The sequence below is a fragment of the Carassius auratus genome, chromosome 3, assembly GCF_003368295.1.
Source record: "Carassius auratus strain Wakin chromosome 3, ASM336829v1, whole genome shotgun sequence".
NCBI lineage: Eukaryota > Metazoa > Chordata > Actinopteri > Cypriniformes > Cyprinidae > Carassius > Carassius auratus.
This window is the reverse complement of record NC_039245.1, coordinates 8159358-8179894: the sequence shown is the minus strand read 5'-3', so window position 1 is coordinate 8179894 and position 20537 is coordinate 8159358. Positions and strand designations below refer to the sequence as shown.

Sequence of the window (20537 nt, the reverse complement as noted above, 5' to 3'; positions counted from 1 at the left end):
ACCGTGAGACACATACAATTGACTCTTTTCACACGCTTTCACGCCACACATCAATTTTTTCACGCACAGAAAAACCACGAAGCAAAGAGGACACGGAGACCAACAGACTAGACAGAGCAGGTTAGTTATGAAATAATAAAATGGGTAACGTTAAGTTATAGCTAGCTAATTATCAAACGCAGCTACGGTTAGCCATCGCTAACATTAGCACGTTTATCGAACAGCCTTCGATACATTTCTATGTTATAACTTGCCGAAAACATATACACAAACATATAAAACAACCTTCTAGCGAAATACTAACAGCATCTAATTTACCAATCCAAAAGAAATGTTGCAAGTTCGGAGTAGAACCTCATTTCTTTCAGGTCCATCAGTTGTCTCCAGCGATTAAAAGCAGTGCCGATGTTTACTCTGGTTCGGCTCCTATTCTTATCGGATTTGATTTGTGATTCAGAGCACGGTTGTTTCCCTGTAGCGGGTGGTGGTCTCTTGCCAAGGGCTTGAGACATCCCTTCTCTCTCTTCCCTGAACTGAAATGAAGTACTGGGCTGTACTTTCCACATGATTGACATCAGGTGCAGGCATGCCCACAAGCCGCGCAAGTTATTCGTGTATTGCAGGTTGGCTGGTGGTTATGTTGCCCGCATACCGCCTCCCATGGCCGAAACTGGTATTACGACACCTGTCGGGCCGGGGCTAGTAATGCTAATGCTAATTAAGGTTGATATCTCTGCAGCACTATAACTTGACATTTTTTTAATGACATCATCGCCCTTATTTCTTCTCATTCTTTTGATGCGTGTAGGTCATGTTATGGATATTTTTACCTCAATTTTTGCATATGGCACCTTTAAATGTACACACAGCACCCCATACTGACAGAACAACACAATTATTGACATTTTTGTACTTTATTAAAAAAGGAAAAAGGAAAAATCACATGGTCCTAAGTATTCAGACCCTTTGCTCAATATTTAGTGAAGCAACCTTTTGATCTAATACAGCCATGAGTCTTTTTGGGAAAGATGCAACAAGTTTTTCACACCAGGATTTGGGGATCCTCTGCCATTCCTCCTTGCAGATCCTCTCCAGTTCTGTCAGGTTGGATGGTAAACGTTGGTGGACAGCCATTTTCAGGTCTCTCCAGAGATGCTCAATTGGGTTTAAGTCAGGGCTCTGGCTGGGCCATTCAAGAACAGTCACAGAGTTGTTGTGAATCCACTTCTTCGTTATTTTAGCTGTGTGCTTAGGGTCATTGTATTGTTGGAAGGTTAACCTTTGGCCCAGTCTGAGGTCCTGAGCACTCTTGAGAAGGTTTTCTTCCAAGATATCCCTGTACTTGGCTGTACTTGATTCATCTTTCCCTCGATTACAACCAGTCATCCTGTCCCTGCAGCTGAAAAACACCCCCACAGCATGATGCTTCACTGTTAGGACTGTGTTGGACAGGTGATGAGCAGTGCCTGGTTTTCTCCACACATACCACTTAGAATTAAGGCCAAAAAGTTCTATCTTGGTCTCATTAGATCAGAGAATCCTTCAGGTGTGTTTTAGCAAACTCCAAGGGGGCTTTCATGTGTCTTGCACTGAGGAGAGGTTTCCGTCGGGCCTCTGCCATAAAGCCCTGACTGGTGGAAGGCTGCAGTGATGGTTGACTTTCTACAACTTTCTCCCATCTCCCGACTGCAACTCTGGAGCTCAGCCATAGTGATATTTGGGTTCTTTACCTCTCTCACCAAGGCTCTTCTCCCCCGATAGCTCAGTTTGGCCGGACGGCCAGCTCTAGGAAGGGTTCTGAGAATCATGAGGTCAAAGGAACTGCCTGAAGAGCTCAGGGAAAGAATTGTGGGAAGGCACATATTTGGCCAAGGTTACAAAAAATTTTGGGAAATTGGATTATGGAGGCCACTGTGCTCTTAAGAACCTTAAGTGCAGCAGAATTTTTTTTGTAACCTTGGCCAAATATTTGCCTTCCCACAATTCTGTCTCTGAGCTCTTCAGGCAGTTCTTTTGACCTCATGATTCTCATTTGCTCTGACATGCACTGTGAGCTGTAAGGTCTTATGTAGACAGGTGTGTGGCTTTCCTAATCAAGTCGTCAGTATAATCAAACACAGCTGGACTCAAATGAAGGTGTAGAACAAATTGAAGGATGATCAGAAGAAATGGACGGTATGTGAGTTAATATATGAGCCTCACAGCAAAGGGCCTGAATACTTAGGACCATGTGATATTTCAGTTTTCCTTTTTTAATAAATCTGCAAAAATGTCAACAATTCTGTGTTTTTCTGTCAATATGGGGTGCTGTGTGTACATTAATGAGGGGAAAAAAATAACTTTTTAGGACATTTTTAAGATTTTAGGAAATGGCTGCAATATTTAAAAATTTAAGGGAGTCTTAATACTTTCCGTACCCACTGTATATATATATATATATATATATATATATATATATATGTATTTAAACTTGACACCCACAGTCACACAAGGACTTCACCACACCTGTAAGAATAATTAGGCAAACATGAGTTACCTAAAGCGAAGGTCAAAATATAAAGGCATATTTCAAATCATTTAGGAAATAAAGAAAGGCAAAAGAGACAATTTAAAAATATAAACCTCAATTTATTGCACAATCGCTGCAGGAGACCATGGGGTTTGGAAGATCTGTATTGTGTGAACAAATATAACTGTGGACACACAAATCGACTGAGAGAGAAATATAGGCCCTTAAAACAAACCAACAGAGACACACGCTTGTAGATAAAACCATTTACAACAAGAAATGTTTATGTAAAATTAAATTTATAGTAAATTTTGCAATAAATTAGTTTAGGACACATAATAAAACAAAACAAAACAAAAATAAAAATAGAAAAATATACATGGCCAATAAGGCTCAGTGCGTGACTTGTGAATGGCTTCATCCAGAAAGTCAACATGGTTTAACTGAACATCATTTATGTTGTCTATAGAGCGCTGTGGCCACCAGATGATGCCAAACAACCAAATTCAACAAAGACACAAGCAGTGGAAACAAAAAAAAACCCGACAGATCTTTCAGAGACTTCCTGTCTTCCTATGTGCATTAGTATTCTCAGCCTTTATACTTAAATTAAGACTATCATTGATAGTAGTTACCCATCTCAGAATAATAGTAATAATAACAATATATCCATTATCATAATAATGCAAAATGTAACCAATGATGAGTTTTTAAAAGATCATTAACAGGCTATCCAGCACCTGCATACTAAGAAAACAAAGTTATTATATGTTCATACATCATGTCATAATATTTATACCACAGGACATTAGAATATACAGACAGGAGAACATCATCCATGAGAATATCATTCTTGTTCCTCCTCTAAAACATGGGTTATAATGCAATCCATTTCCTTGAGGGCTCACTGTAACATGCTCTTCACATTCTCACATCACCTAACTGACTACATGAATAAACAAATTCTTGATCAGCATTTTTGGACACATTCGGCCCCATAAAGGCATTATGCATCTTGAAGGATGCACAGTCCAAATGCCTGATGACTGATAAGCCATCGCGACCTTTGCCCTTAAAAACATACAACTTATCAGTCAGTCCTCGATTTTAACCAGGACAAGCAAAGAAGACCTAACAGGATTAAAAGAAAACTGGCCCAAAATCAGTTGTTGAGGTCACTCAGTGCAAGTGAGCACTGACAGGGCACCCTGAGAAGAGGAAACCCCAGGATGGCATGGTCTGAGCAAAACACGTTGGTGTGAACACACAGAGCTGTTTCTTTTCAGGACTGGTAAAACATCTTGTTTTTGAAATTGACATGTACAAACGTGTTTGTGTATATATATGTACATATTTCGATTATGCATAGTTATCCAGTGGGTTTCAGAGGTAATAACATATCAGGACCCCAAACCAAAACATCTCTGTACTATTCTGAATGTAAAAAAAGAGATTTCGCCAACAGTTTAAAAACCAACGACCATGTTAAAGACATAATGACATCAAAGTAGTACAGACGTATTATTATGGCGTTAACCCTACTAAATAATCTAATAGCATTGTTAACTCTCCTGCCAGGTCTGTCATTGTGATGTCGCAATTTTTGCTTTTTACAGTTACAGAATGATCAAATCTTTAATGCCTTTGAGATTAAATCGGACAATCCTTATTGAGTGTCACTCTCTCAGACGAAATATATTAACATTCAATATATTTTTCTATAACATTTTTTCACTATATATTAATATGAATATATAAAAATGCCACTTGCATTTTATGCATATACAGTCTTCATACAGGTATTTACGTTACCTATATGGACTTTAAAGTTCTTAACTGGTTTTCACTTTGATCCAAAGCCCTTTTGGTAAAAAATTAATAAACAGTGCAGTTAATTACTCGATATGTTTGTATTGCCTCTGGGCTGCTCATGTGATTTCATTCAATTTCTGAAGACAAATATATATTTGATGCATAAGCTCTGTTACTGCACATTAAGCACATATGTCAGGGGTTGCATTGCACAAGCATTAGCAATTGCATGTTGTGTTTTAAGGGGATTGGTTTACTAGTATTTACATGCACCACTTGATTTCAGAGTCAAATGTTTGTCATTTAATAGCATTAAAGGGGTTGGGGTAAACCTTCCCTGTTCCGAGGGACTTGTGGTGTGGTTTGTTTTTAAAACCACTCTGGTCTTCTAAGATCAGGGCTGGACAACTGAGGCCACCAAACATTTAATTTGGCATTGAGTATGTGTAAGAGTTTGTCAGATACATCTGAGCAACCTTCGACCTAACATGCACTGATTCTACACTAATAGATCTGATCTCTGCTAGAGGATATTAGAGTATTCTGGTTGTGTAAAGATGTGTGATCCCCACCTGGTTCAAATAATTTATATATAAAAAAATAATCATAAAAATAAAAACAGTAGTAGTAGTAGTATTAAAATAAATAATCTTCAAACATTGCCAAACGTTAAAGCTTAATCTTAAATATAATAAATATAATGGCTATGACACAGAGTGAAGGTAATTGAAATGAACGACAGACCTCACTGATGTTTATTCTAAAAGCTACATTGCGATAGTGTCAGTGAATCTATCACATCGTGATGTTTGTTTGTTGTTCTTTAAGACTAGTGAGGTTGGAAGGGCTAGAAGAGTCATCCTTGGTTTGTTCCGCTTAGTAGTGCATAAGTGTGCTAAGGTAACAAATCCAAATGTGCAAAACTGCATAATACAGCCCATTTGGAACAATGTGACCATCTCCATAGTGCAATCTGCATTACGAACTGGTTTAGTTTGCATGAATCACACTCTAAAGTAGATATAAAGGTTTAGCAACTGCAAACAGCTCTGTTAAAGCTAAAGTCTTTTGGCAACTTTTCTTAAAAATCAAAGGGGCCATTATGAATTATATTCAGTCAAGTTCATCCTATTACTAGGGATTTAGATAATCATTAATTTGGTCTAATATTCATCTGCCACATCTGAGGAGCGGGAACTTCAGGTGCGCAGTGGGTGAAGATGGCCAGCAGAGAATTAAAGCCTTTGTCCAAACAGCACGCCATTAAGAAAATAATTTGCCTCGTCTTGAATCCAAGGTTACATAGATAATTGAGGTTAAAAGTCAGAAAGTAATTAAATCTAATTTAGAGAGGTACAAAATCCAATCTTTCAAACTACAGATTAGGATATTAAAACCATAAGTGTACAAGGCTGAACTGACTTTTCGGCAGCACAGCAGAGAAAATATCTTCTGCAGGTAGGGTAAAATGTTGCCCAGGTATTATTAAAGTCACAGGTACTGAATATATAACAAACATGATCAAAGTCACAGAGGGCACTAAGACATAAAACAGGCACTCAGCAACTTTAACCACCCAGTAAAAATATAAAGCTCAAGGCAATGAGCAAACCAAGGAATGACCCCTTCACCCTTCACTTACAGGTATCAGGGTGAGACTGTGAAAAATATGGACCTGAACAAAGGGAGACGGCACAAAAAAAAAGAACAACAACAAAAAGAGTGTGATATAACAAGTAAAGTCAACTCAAGTATTTCCAGTAAATGTTGCTGTGTGTATGTGTGTGGTGTTAGCACTGATGTTACATTTGATATGCTGCATAGTCTGCAATAGAGTAATACGTTGAAATTTGGTGGTGCATACATCATTTCTGCACCATTGGTCTTTGTTTGTATCACCAGCAAAATTGAGAAGAGACAAACCATAATTAGTTTTCACAAAAGTCATGCTATTTTTTGCAACAAATTTTTGATTATGTGATATGTTAAACCTTGCTTTTTGAGACCCAATCATTTAAGGGCTCAATCATGTCTTTCACTATTCAACTGCAACTAAATTTAGTGGTTATAAATGCTTTAAATGCTGGTGAACATATGACATCAAATAACGTCAGACCCCATATGTGTGTGTGTGTGTGTGTGTGTGTGCCTATAAAATGTGTAGGTCTCCAAACCAAAAAACAAATGAGCTTTGTTTGAGCTAGCAGGTCTAAACAGTGCCATGCACAGCCAATGTTTATACAAACACGGATATGTACATTCTGGCTACTGATGGCACAAACAAGCATGTGTGTCAAAGCTGGCACTGGTGTCTCCTAAAAAAAAAAAAAAACATGTAAAACACTTCTTATAGACTTCCGTGCACACAGTTATATACAAAGCACAACAACCTCCCCCGACCCCAAACCATTATTTGCCCAATTACATCGCATTCCCAAACATGTTATTACTAAAAGAGGTCCTCACGCCTTATTACCCTTGATTCCAGACTGGCAGGGGCCACTGTCAGTCTGATGGACAGTGATACGTGTTGATCCATATTAAGTCGTCCCGCACCCCCCAGTGTAGGTACAGTATTGACACTACCACCAGCACATGCATGATCTGATGGCTGTTGCACCAGTAGTCAAACAGGCCCGGGCGGAACCGCTCGGGGATTCGTGTGATATTGATGACACCGCCCAACACCGCGAGTGCATCCATGGTGAGAAAGTGACGTAGTGAGGAGGGACTCCCTCCGCCCAAACCTATCCAGCGCAGGAGGAAAAACGAGAAGCGGAAAAGTGCCTGCCAGGCGAAGGAACGCAGACGCCGCACTCTGCTGCGTGCTGTGATGGCACAGTAGATGGCGTAACTGGAGAGCAGGATGTATATCAGCAGAGCCACTGTGCGGGTGAAGGGGTAGCAGAGAAGAGTGCTGTACACGATGGGCAGAGCTCCTGTGAGTGAACCAAAACACAGTGTTACTATGATGAATACCTTTTGTTGCCGAAAATGCAACTGTACCGCTCACATCATTCAGGCGGGAACAAAAATCTACAAAAAAGGGGAGATTGCTTTATGGCAGCAACAAATGCGTGTGTACAGCTATCCACTGTAATCACTAGAGTGATACAATTACAACAGCCACTTAAGGCAGGCATACACGGTGCAAATTAGGATGGTCTGAAGATCGTATGTCCATGCACACCTCACGAGTGAGTTTATCGGAAAATCGTATGGACAAGGTGATACACGGCACGATTTTACAACCTGCCAATTTCCGAAAGCAATCGCATGAAGTTGATAGGCGCGTTCAACTTGAAGAAGCGCTGCACAGAAGGATCACTGTATGACATTAAAGTACTGTGAGAGCGATAAGAGAGCACATGGATCCAATGCATTCGAATCGCTCTCGCGGTACTTTGATGTCATACAGTGATAATTCTGTGCAGTGCTGCTTCAAGTCGAACGCACCTTATATAAATGCTCTCCCTCTTTCATAACTGCATATAAAATATTGATACGAGCCGTGACTGTTTCCTACACATACAGGTTAGTTTTCAGCAACAGAAAACCGGGATGTCTGGTCACCGTAGTGTGTGTGTGTGTTCTTGTATATGGTTTATGGGGACACAAATATCTATAATGAGTGACGTGACATTCAGCCAAGTATGGTGACCCATACTCAGAATTCATGCTCTGCATTTAACCCATCCATTGTGCACACACGAACTGTGAACACACACCTGGAGCAGTGGGCAGCCATTTATGCTGCGGCGCCTGGGGAGCAGTTGGGGGTTCAGTGCCTTGCTCAAGGGCACCTAAGTCGTGGTATTGCCAGCCCAAGATTTGAACCCACAACCCTAGGGTTAGGAGTCAAACTCTCTAACCACTAGGCCACGACATCCCACCAAGGACAGGGGTATTACAATGTATATCACACTTCCTGTGCCCCCGTAAACCAAATGGCTTAAAAAATACTAAACGGTGTGTAATTGAAATTTGAAACATGCATTTTTACATGATGGATAGAGGTAGTGCATGGGGATAGAATATAGAGTTTGAAAACCGTTACGTCTATGGAGAGTCCCTGTAAACTACATATGCCTGTGTGTGTGTGAGTGAGAGAGAGAGAGAGAGAGATAGTTAAAAAGCATGGTACACACTGCTAGAAACATCATACAGCGCTCACGAAGACATGTTTAAAAATGATCGGGAGGTCGGGAAGTGCTCATAAGGCACTCTGCTCGGCTCCTAATTCCTCGCACATGATACGAGCCGTGACCATACGAGCATACACATCTTTATCAAACAAGCCAAGCAAGAGACAGTGGAAGTGCTGTGAAACAGCTTGTCACTGCTGCTTTAGATGTGAACAGAGAAGACTGTCATGTTGTAAGGCGCTTTAATAGATTCATGTCCATATCTCTTTTGCTCCTTTATTTTCTCAGTTACAACACTGTTTTCTTGTACAACACTTCTCCTTTGGCAAAATGTTGCAACAGCCTGAATGATAACTACATACTGTATATAAAGGAAATGCATATTTTACTTATTCACTGGGCCGCTGTGACACACGTCTCTAATGCAATAAAGCCTGTTTTAGTGTGCACCGCTAAAATTATGTAATGACACGTCACTTTATCAGGTGACCTCATTAGGTATGAACAACCTATAAAAAATATCGAATGTGGGGTGGCCGGAGAAAAAAAAAACCTAAATCCACAGAGGAAAACAGAACAGAATCAAAAAGATGTACTGAGAGATAATGTGATATAGCGCTCGGGTTAATCTGACAGCAGTTTGAGATGCTGACCTAGCGTGTTGATCATGCAGATTCCACACATATCTAGCGTGAGCAAGGTTTGGTAGACAGGCTCGCCGCCCTTATGGTTCATGAAGAGGTGGTAGACCACTGAGCCCAGCTGCGGTGACAGGCAGGCTAGGAAGTGCACAACGCCAAGCCACATCGCGCTGATCTGTGACCAAGGGATGTTGAGGGGGAGCAGCACCAGGAAACAGAGCAGAGGGATTCCTAAAAGAGAAGACAAAGAAACGATAAGATAAAGAGGCTCAGGAGAGTCACTGTATACAGAAGACGTAGTTGAAGTGCTGTTGAAACACACAAGGCCTGTGAAGAGAGCGAGAAGGTGGTTATTTGGCATTATGCTCAGACAAGCCCTGCTGTGTTTTATTGTGTCCCTTGAGTTTAAAGCAGACTAAAGAACACATGGATTAATGGAGGCACAGGGAACGGCCCAGCAAAGAGGGTCTCAGTTGCTTTGCTGTGCTAATTTTAGCAGCAGCTGCAAAAATGCAAACTACACACTAAAACAAAGATCTTTAAAAGTCTTTAGCATTAAATGACAGTCAGTGGCTTTGTAGAGATGGGCATTTTCCAAAAATACTATATTCGAATACTTGGGCTCATTAAAAAAAAACGAATATTCGAATATTCGTTTATTTACATGATACTTAACGGTAAAAACTTGATTTACTTTATAATTTTTTTTTTTTATAATCAAGTTTTTGACACCATTTCTGAACAAACTCATGATTAGCCATTACATTTTATCTCAAGTTTTTCTTTTAACTGAAAATGTTTGCAAAAATAAAAATAAAAAATGAATAATAATAATAAAAGTAATAAAAAAATAAATTGAACAAAAGCATTCAAGCTCAAGCAGAGCAAACGGAAATAATAAAGCAGACAGTGATCATTACTGTACAGAACTTATTCTCGAGTCGGCCTACGTTTATCATGTTTATATTTTTATTTTTTCTCATCATGTTAATGATGAAAAAAACAATCATATCCACATGCCCGGGTGAAAGTTGGCTCCTCAGTCTGATAACAATAAAGAACACGCGCCACGCAGACGTTCCGGAGACACACAGCGCAGTGTGTTTTCTGTTATTAATGAATTCTCCCTCATGGAAATTTAAATATGTCTCAAGATCTATTCGCTATCAGATGAGCTCTCTTCTTAGCTCACTCGGGGCACAGCTGCAATGGACTGCGGTTTCATCTTTCATCAGTCGACTGGTGCGTTTGGATTTCATGTGATTTCTCATTGTGGTGGTGATATTATAACTCCGTTTCACTGATTCATTTGATCAAAAGTAATTCCACTTTGTAAGATTGTTTTGATCAAAGTGATTCAAAACAGATGATAACATTCTCTGTGACAATAAACTTACTAACACACTCCTCAGCGCATCCCAGAGCATTTTAGGGAGCATTTTAGAGCATGGGGAAGTCGTGGCCTAATGGTTAGAGGGTTGGACTCCCAATCGAAGGGTTGTGAGTTCTAGTCTCGGGCCGGACGGAATTGTGGGTGGAGGGAGTGCATGTACAGTTCTCTCTCCACCTTCAATACCATGACTTAGGTGCCCTTGAGCAAGGCATCGAATCCCCAACTGCTCCCCGGGCGCCGCAGCATAAATGGCTGCCCACTGCTCTGGGTGTGTGCTCACAGTGTGTGTGTGTGTGTTCACTGCTCTGTGTGTGTGCATTTCAGATGGGTTAAATGCAGAGCACAAATTCTGAGTATGGGTCACCATACTTGGCTGAATGTCACTTCACTTTAAGTTATTATAACTTACTTTTTTTTTTTTTTGCATAGCCTACTTAAGATTTATCATGGATTCCCTGCATTTAAAGGGGTGGTTTACTGGTTTTATTTTTTTTTCTAGGATTGATTGTGTTTATGAGGTGCAGTCTAACATGTATTCATGCTTTGTTTTTAAAAACAAATCATTAAAATCGATTATTTCCTGTTATTATGAAGCCCCTCCCTCTGAAATACGCGATGGGCTGAGATTGGTCAGCAGGGTCAGTGTGTTGTGATTCGCTAAAATGCCTCTAGAGCCACAAGTATAGGTCTCTGCAGGAAAGTAATGGGAGTTACCAGATAAGGGTGTTTTTACACCATGATACCTGACTGGTTGACGCCATAGTGATGTTAGGTTTAGGGGTGGAGTTGGGTAAGGGGGATCATTTAGATTGCATGATTTAGAAACACCCAGCAGTTTCAAAACACCCACATGGTAATAAACGCCCGCTTTTGCTCTGCAGAGACCTACTACTATTTTCTAGTCCAGTCAACCTAAATCATTCAATCAAGCAACTAGGATTTTTATTTATTTATTTTTAACTTGGATCAATAATCATAATCAAATGTTACCCCACAGCCTTAAATTTTAAAGATGACAAAATACTTTTTTCTTTCAACTTAATTTATTTAATGATAGAGACAATACTTTCAGTCACATTTAATGCCTTGCTCAAGGGCACCTCAGTCGTTTTCTCTTCCCCTTCTCTATTTCTATTGGTTATCAAGTTTTGTGACATAATGGACCCGGGAGAAGCTCATTGTAGTCCCTTACCAGCCATTTTTGTAGGCATTAAACTGCCAGAATTTTAAAAGACAATATCTCTATCTTATTTTTCCAATAATAATGACAGATTGACAATTCTACTTTTTGTGCAAACCCCTAATTTTTACCAGTGACTCAAAGAAGTACATGAAAAAACTGTTGGACGGTCTTCTTGTTTGTGAAAATCTTATTCTCTCTAAGCCCCTGTCATTCCCCCAGTGTAACATGATTCATCTTAATCAGGTAAAAAAAAAAAAAAATCCACCATATAAGACAAACTAATGCAAATCATAATTATGACCAGAGATGTAAAGTCATAACTATGATGTAAAAATTCTCTATTTGTCATAATTTAGACTTTTCATATCCTGAATATGACTTTGTCATAATTTCGACTTGACAAAATAAAATAAAAAATCATCTAATAATCATCATTTAACAAAGCATGACAAAGCACCCAAAATAAGATTCTATCATAATTTCTTACCCTTATGTCATCCCAAACCTCTATGATGTTTTTGATGTTGAGTCCCGCTTAAAGCTGCGGTAGGGAACTTTTGACGCTCTAGCGGTTAATAAACAGAACTGCTTGCGTCTTGCGGAAGAACATCGTAGCTGGAACTACTTCTCTCTGTTTATGTCTATGAAGAATCACAAAGGTACTGGGTTACTCCGCCGCGGTACCCCCGAAGCAATCTAAAATAGTCTGAATATAAACACTTATTATAGGTGTACCCTAGTGATTCAGGACAAGCTAAAAACACGGTTTGGAAAATGGATTCATGCTGTACTCGCTTATTATATAAACTTTTCTACATTTTGAACACAAACAAAGTTACGGACCGCAGCTCTGATTGGTTGTTTTTTACCGGGAGCGCATGACTTTCTGCAAATGGCAATAGGACCACTGGGAGGAGCCAGAGGAGCTTGATTTTTTCACAGATTATCTGTTTCATATTCTACTGTCAGGACATAATGACAGGTTTAATAAATATGTAAAAAATATTTTTTTTACAAAAGTTCCCTACAGCACCTTTAAAGGGTCATATGATGTTGCTAAAAGGAACATTATTTTGTGTATTTGGTGTAATGAAATAGGGGTGCTCCGATCACGATCGGCCGATCGTTATGCGCATCTCGTCAGTAAAGCCGGTTTTCTAATCAGCGGTTAATTCCATCAGGTGCGTTATTTCACAAAGAGTAGCTGTTACTACACAGAGCAGTTGTTAATAGAGAAGATGCGCAAATCATGTTAATTTTCAGCGTTTTAGGCGCATCTTCTCAGTTAACAATGGCTCTGTGTAGTAACAGCTGCTCTATGTGAAATCACGCACCTGATGGAATTAACCGGTGATTAGAAAACCGGCTTTACTGATGAGATGCGCATTAACGATCGGCCGATCGTGATCGGAGCACCTCTATAATGAAATGTGTTTATGTGGTTTAAGGTTAAAAAAAAACATTATTTTCCACATAATGTACATTACTGTTTCACCTCTATGCCCTGCCTTCTGAAATGCGTCGATTTTTACAAAGCTCATGGTCTAATTAATGCTCGAAATGGCACCTGCGACAACAGTGATAATAAACGGTACACCTTCTTTCTTTGTGTGAACATTTGGGCACCGTTTTTGCATATCTTCCCACAGAGTGATGTAAACATGTGGGGGCGTGTTTAAATGAGCCGTTTTAGGTGGACGTGGACGTGTCTTAACTTTTATAAAGAATATCTCTTTGGATTTGAGACTTTAGTCTTTGCAACTTTACAGATCAGATCTAAAAAAATTAATCACATCATATGACCCCTTTAAATTTATTGTGTGGACAACAAGAAAAGAGAGACATTTCTTAAAATAACTTTTGTCTTTCGACAGCATGGGGATACATTTTTCTCCATTACTGAGTGAACTGTGTTTTGACCAATTCTGTGGTTTATGTGCAAGTATCAATCGATTTATGCAGAAGTTTGCAGTCAGATCATAGCCGATTAGTGGCCTTTAGAAAAACAGCATGTGGTTTAAAGAAGCCCACAGGCCAAAAAACATCTAAAGTAGTTAGACCAGAAAAAGACTAGTAATGATTACAAGTCATAGTCAGAAACTGAAAAGAGCAGTTTCAAACAGCAGATGTTACAGGTGGATATGAAGTACATCAAGTGTTGCTCTGAAGACATGGCGTGCAAACATGCCATACAATTGTGCATACATAACATGCAAAGTCAAACACAAATACTTGAGCACAAAGCAAACACAGTGAAGGGAGCATGCACCTCAGTATAGCGTTCAAATGCAAGAATGGAAATCGCCGTATGTAAAAACCAAAAACAAATTGACAATATGCACAATAGATTTTCATTCAACAGTAGGCTTGTCACGATAACAATTTTTTTTGTTGTGCGATATATTGCCCTAGAAATAAATGCGATAAGCTATATTATTGTAATTTAAAGACATTTATTTTATGCCACTGAATATACAATGTAACGCATAAAAAAAGAGGGCCTACACAGTTCCAAATTTCTTGAATATTCAGATCATGGAAATAAATAAAAAAAAACTGAATAAAAAGTAAATAATCATTTTCTAACAAAAAGTGCAAAGGATACAAAGGATAAAATGCACAAAGAATGGAGATTTTTCAATCTACAAATTTTACCCTGACCTTCTTGTCTCTGTAAATTAAGGGTGCACACTGTTGCAACACACAAGTTGAAAAACACAATCACTTCTCAGCAGTCAGATGTCTATGCACAAAGGCACAGGTTCCTAAACAAGACCATATCTGCAGATGAAACCTTTTTTGTATACTCATTTTTTTTTTTATTTAAACTAGCACCTCATGACTATACCAAGTTGTGTACGAGAAGCTGCAAAAAACACAGGCAGAATTGGAATGTACCAAACATGATGACATATAATGTGCAATACATTGCGTCATCAAAAATGATTGAGGTCATGTACATATATTGCACGAAAAGTCAATATATTGATTACTGCGACAGGCCTATTCATTAGTCTTTGTTGTCACCTAGTCTTACAAACTCCAAAAGTATTTTACCAATCCAAATAGTACACACAGAGTTAGGTTAGATTACTTATTTATAAAGAATTTATATTTATTTAAATCTATAATTAATAGAGAATAAATGCCTCTTTATTTCCTCTTCGAAAAAGGCAACCTGGTGCAGCTCCCTACAGCAAAGTCATCTTTCGGGTCAGGTTAAGCTGTGTCATTCATTTCAAATCTCTAATTTCTGCTTACTTGACTACAGTGGGCCAGAACACTCTTGAACATACTCTGAACCACAGCGTTGGCTTGAGAACACACTTTGAGAGTGCAGTGCACAGATGCACTCGTTCTTCTTAGGTTTTCAGCAATGCACATCGGTGTGAAGGTCCTTGTACATGGAGTCCAAAATGTTCTTATGCGTATGCACATTTTCGTATTCATCATCCTAAAAATTTGTCACACACAGAAACCTTGCACGCTGCAGGTCCTTACAGAGTCTGAAATTCTCGTCCAAAACATTGTCCGTCACAAAAAAATTCCAGATCAGGTTAAATTGTATGTGTTTTCATATATGTTTTGGTGCGTGACAAATCTTTACCATGACGAACATTAAAAAACGCATTAAAAATTTTGAACTCAGTGCACGGACCTTGAGTGTGTCATTTGGTATCAAAACAATATAAAGTAGTACCAACAATGTTTTACCAGTCCACAAGACAGTTTCTTGGAAGGAAAGTGTACTGTATGTAAGACAGTATACCTGCAGGCAACCACATGACCCAGCTTGCTGATTCCACACAGGACTGCAATTTAGCCTACATGTTTACGACCGGAAATTCCTTTGGAGTTGACCTTTATGCCTGATTTTACGTTTTTATATCTCCTCTTGGCAACTACTGCTCACTGCATATGTGATATTTTACTTAAAAAGATAACTCCTTTTGTTATTGACAAACAATTAATTATGGGCATAGTGACGTACACAGCAACAAAATGGGATGGAGAGTTCAGTAAAAGATGCAGAACTTTGCATTTCATGGAGTAGATGTATAATAATTTAAATGGATGGTTTTTCAAAAAAAAAAAAAAAAAAAGAAGACAATTCTGTCATCATAGTTTCATCACTGTCATGTAGCTCTAACCCAGCAAATAGTATCGAGTTCACATGGCACACTTGAGACTTTTGAGGCTTGACAATGAATGAGGAAAATGTTGCTGCATGAAAGAGACTGGACAACTTTCCTCAGAAGAAAGTCTTATGTGTTTAGACCAACATGAATGTAGATAATTTATTTTTTATTTTATTTATTTTTTCCATTAACATGTAGTTTCCTGAAAGAGCTAGTAAGTTGCAGTTACAACACACAGTGCTCAAGTAGGAAATATTAACCATTTCCTGTGTCTGGTGGTAGAGCAACACTGATAATTTAAATGGGGTTTAGACTATAGCTATAAATGGATAATACAAATGCAAATACTGGTAAGACCTAAGTAGCCAGGATGGGCAAAACTCATACGGACATGATTGAAGTAATGCAATTCATTAATAATGATTTATTATAAGTATATAAAAAAGTTTTAAAAATGACACAAAAAATGAAGCTGGTGACATGTAACAAAAGCACATAAAGAGAGAGGGCACTGTCAGCTTCCTCTTTGAAGCAATAGGCTCTCTCACTCACCGTGTGTGTAGATGTTCCCCAGCTCATTGTGCAGATAGAAGAGACTCTTGATACACTCCTGGACGGAGGAGATGGGTCTATAGCCAGTCAGGACATATTTGTTGAACTGTAAGTGTGGAGGAGAGTTTCCCCAGTCCAGCAGTCTGGGGCCGTTTAAAAATGCCATAGCAACTAGAAACAGTCACGACGAAGCTAAAATAACTGCACTATACATCTACACTTCCACGCACAACACAGACTAAAAAAAAATATTCGACACCCTAGACATTAGTCGGAGAAGTCCAGCCCGTCATGTGCAGCCAGCTACATGGCTAACAGACCTTCTCTTTGGCCGAAAGAATTTGAAAAAGGAACTTTTGCCTCAGCGACGTTTTGTTTTCGAACGTTGGCGGTGGCGGCGTCATCCGCACGGATTGACGTAGAAATTCCAAGATGCGTTCATAGTGAGCTTCGCTCAGTGCGGCATGTAACATTTAAACGAAGTGCGGTCACACCCTGCTCCAGCCTTTCAAACAAACCCTACCAGCTTCTGTCAGCTCGACTTCACAGGCAACCCGAGGAGAGGTGGCTTTCGTTTGCTGATCATCAAATAGCCGCCGAGTAATAATTTAATCATCGGGAATAGCATGGATTTCGTGAACGCGGAGCCGTGTGCTCGGTCAAGCCGAGAGTAACTTCCTCATATTCCCGTAGTGTGTGAATGAATCATCACCATCATCATCTGTCCGTCCAGAGCATCGGCATCCACTATGATTTAAGCTACCAGCGCTCTGTAAGACCCATGTGTTTGCAAGAACCTGATAGAAGACTCAATTTAAAGGACCTGAACGAAGCAGGTGTATTTTGAGGGTAAAGAAATAGGCTGCCAGTACGAGTTTAATGTAGTGATGATAGGACAATATTGCTTGGCACCGATCATGAGTAGTCACTCACTAATATGACAGGGGGGTTAATATTAAAATATTCAGCGGATGTAAAAGGGAAAAAAGCTCTATAATAAAATTCTCATAGATATGTCAAGTTTCCCCCAGAATACTATCAAGCATCCCCTGGCATCCGCTCCTTTTTCAGTGACAAGCACTATTGTCCAATAAGGAAGTGCAGCTTGCAAAGAAAAAGTGTGCACGCTTATCATGTGCTTTGCTTTTTCATTTGAACAATAACGATATCAAACCCATTCAATGCGTTTTCTGTTCCCTGTCCCACTACCCGGATAGCTCGAGAGCTAATGGGCTAGCTGCCTTCACCTTGATTGTGCCAACTGCAAGAACACACTAGATTCACAGTCAATGTCTTAGCAGCAGTTAAACATCACAACCAGTTTTTCCCAAACAGCGGCACGCGCATTCCTGTGATCCCCCCCGCTCCGACTAAAATATCCATCCGTAGGCTTGGCATTTGTCATCCAGCGAACGGAGGAATGTACGTGGTGGTCAGCTCAGCTCACAGGAACACGTCTCCCCTGTAGCCTACTGCCAAGTGATGTTGCTGCTAGCTTGCAGTGATTTCAGCCAGCAGAATTTTAAACGAGCGCTCTGGTGAGGAGATCCGTTTTTGATAAGCGGCTAAGCCACAAAAGGTGAATATCTCCTACATTCAGCGGCGCTTTTCTCACGGGCTAACTGTTACCGGTGTGCGGGAACATGCGGCTGCTGGAGGGGCGCAGCTGCCCGGCCTTCTCTTCTTATTGTCCGCTGATGCTGCAGCCTTCTAATCCAGTCTGGACCAACTGGGACGAGCTGGGGGTGGCACGAGGACAGGATGGTTTCAATTTGTGCCCTTTAGATATTTTTTTCCATTAATATATGTATATATATATATATAAAGATGACATCAAAATAGTCTATTTGACACCCATTGTGTCTTTATTATTATTATTTTTTAATAATGATAACTCAAAAGTAGAGATATCCGATTCTGAACGAGTCGGAACTTTCCAATGGAATTTGTTGAACAAAGTCGAGTTTGAACGAATCGTTCATAATTCGAACTAAATGATTCTCTTACGAATCGAGTCTGATTCGTAATGAGTCGATTTGGATTGTAGCCTATACTGAGTATTTGATTTTGACAGTTTAGCCCTACTAGACATTACATTAAGATTCAGAAAGGATATTTAAAGGAATTTTAGTATCAGTTTATTGTAAATGCAAATGATATTTAGATTCTTTAATTTTGGTTTAAAGCGCTGATCATACCTGCAGCTAAATTGGACACATGAAATTAATACCAACATGAATTAAAACACAATTAGCGTAATAAAAAGCATAATAAACAGAAATCTACACCTATAGGTTAGCTTTGGCTGTTGAAATGTATAACTTGCCATGACGCCAGAAACCACATGGTGATGACGTAAATTAATCGCTGATTTTAACCGGTTCTTTACATTTACATTACATTTATTCATTTAGCTGACGCTTTTATCCAAAGCGACTTACAACTGCTATATATGTCAGAGGTCGCACGCCTCTGGAGCAACTAGGGGTTAAGTGTCTTGCTCAGGGACACATTGGTGTCTAGCAGTGGATTCGAACCCGGGTCTCCCACACCAAAGCCATGTGTCTTATCCACTGCGCCAACACCACCCATCACTCTTTGAGACGATCAGTTAAAAAAAACGATTTGCAGAAAATTAGTCGGACTTCCTTTCACTAAAGCATAACGCCAACAAGCACACGTGTGGGACACTGCAGACCCCTGTCTCCAACTGCAGATGGCATGATGACAATCAATGAGTTTTAAGTTTTCTGTATGCCTTTTATTCTGTATAACGAGCCTTTAACTTTTAAGTGAAAATACATTCTAGCATAAATCTGTTTTAGGCGATTGAATAAAAGATTCAGTAAAGCTGTTCACATGCTTAAGTTTCAAGTTGTTTGCTAAAGAGTTTCTAATTCATATAATGTATTTTGTTTCCTTGCACATTTATTTTAGCGTTGTTCATCAACAGTATGACTATGTATGCAGTTCAAAATCTATTAATTTATTTAGTATTTTAATATCCATGTTACTAAAGCAAAACAAAATATCACATGCCTAAATTAAAATTTCCAACCACTGATGTGAAAAGTTTGAGTCATGATGCCCTGACCAAACCATGCAGACCACAATCTTTAGCAACATCTGGGCCTGTGACCTCTTTTGATTAAATCTGCAAACAAGTCATTGTATTTGTGACACTTACTTTAAAACAAACTAGTGAACTGAGGTAATAATGTTAAAAATGGAGAAATGACACAAACAAATATATACAGTTTGCCTTATATGTTTGCAGTCAATTTAGCTTAATAACATGCATCATGCATACAATAATACTGTTTGCATTATTTACAGATTTGAGTCAGCAGTACAATGTAGAGCTTTAAAAACAAGTAGAAAAACTTCCACCTGAAAGGGCTGTTTTAAGTGACAAACATCTATGTTTAGAGTTTGACATCTGCATATCATTATGTGAATGTCTCCATTTCTATGTTGAAGATTCATTGCAACTGTTTATCCAATTATGGTAAAGGAACTTAATGTGTCATATTTTTTAAGATATCATGCATACATCATCTATCTGCTTTGCTGAAGTTAAACCACATCCCTTGATGTCAAGCAACATATTTTCACACACATTCCACCCTTTTACACATTTTTTCACACATGATGAGTCAGTGACCACCAAAGTGTGAATGTTCTTGTACCTGTCCATTGCAGAGGCTGGACACATGTGGTACATAAATGAGCACAGCATAGGTACTTTTCAGTCTGCATGCTGAGCGCTCTCAGATTAACTGTAATTTAAAAAAAACCTTGTAGGTAAGTGAAAAATAACCTAAATTTACTCGATTGTTAATCTGAGTTTATTGACTGGTAATAATATCTAAATTAATATCTTTAAACTTTTTTTTGTTGAAAGAATAATCAAAAAAATGTTTATGATGCTGAAACACTAAAAGCGTTAACATTATTCTATCGATTTTGCATAGGAACAATATCATAGTGAAAGTTAAACTGCTAAAATCTAGCCTGCCTATTCATTATAAACATTAAACTTATTTTATATTTAGTGCATTTCTACATAAGGGATGGTCTGGATACACCAATCAAATCACAAAGTTTGTGATTAAAACCAGTATCAGCAAAGAACATTATATACTAATGTATGCACTGTATTT

At 38.9% G+C, this 20537-nt stretch overlaps 1 protein-coding gene across 2 annotated transcripts; it reads right to left on the bottom strand.

Annotated features, from left to right (window-relative positions):
* Nucleotides 1-6100: 6100 nt before the first annotated feature.
* LOC113046321 (progestin and adipoQ receptor family member 4-like) lies at nucleotides 6101-18073 on the bottom strand. Of its 2 annotated transcripts, XM_026207217.1 has the most exons (4): nucleotides 16375-18073; nucleotides 9120-9338; nucleotides 6798-7260; nucleotides 6101-6636 (listed from the first exon to the last, which is right to left on the bottom strand). In XM_026207217.1, the coding sequence occupies exons 1-3, from the start codon at nucleotides 16538-16540 to the stop codon at nucleotides 6827-6829; spliced, it is 819 nt and encodes a 272-aa protein (XP_026063002.1). In that variant the 5' UTR covers nucleotides 16541-18073; the 3' UTR covers nucleotides 6101-6636; nucleotides 6798-6826. The 2 variants fall into 2 exon arrangements, with proteins under 2 accessions (XP_026063002.1, XP_026063000.1); XM_026207215.1 differs by having other exon boundaries at nucleotides 6101-7260.
* Nucleotides 18074-20537: the final 2464 nt, after the last annotated feature.

Bases quoted from the DNA above. Each gene is read 5' to 3' on its own strand.
- LOC113046321 (XM_026207215.1), bottom strand. From the start codon at position 16,540: ATGGCATTTTTAAACGGCCCCAGACTGCTGGACTGGGGAAACTCTCCT. The intron at 9,339-16,374 runs GTGAGTGAGAGA...CTTCTCTTTTAG, and splicing joins GGGGAACATCTACACACACG to GAATCCCTCTGCTCTGTTTC. The intron at 7,261-9,119 runs GTCAGCATCTCA...GTTCACTCACAG, and splicing joins CTGCATGATCAACACGCTAG to GAGCTCTGCCCATCGTGTAC.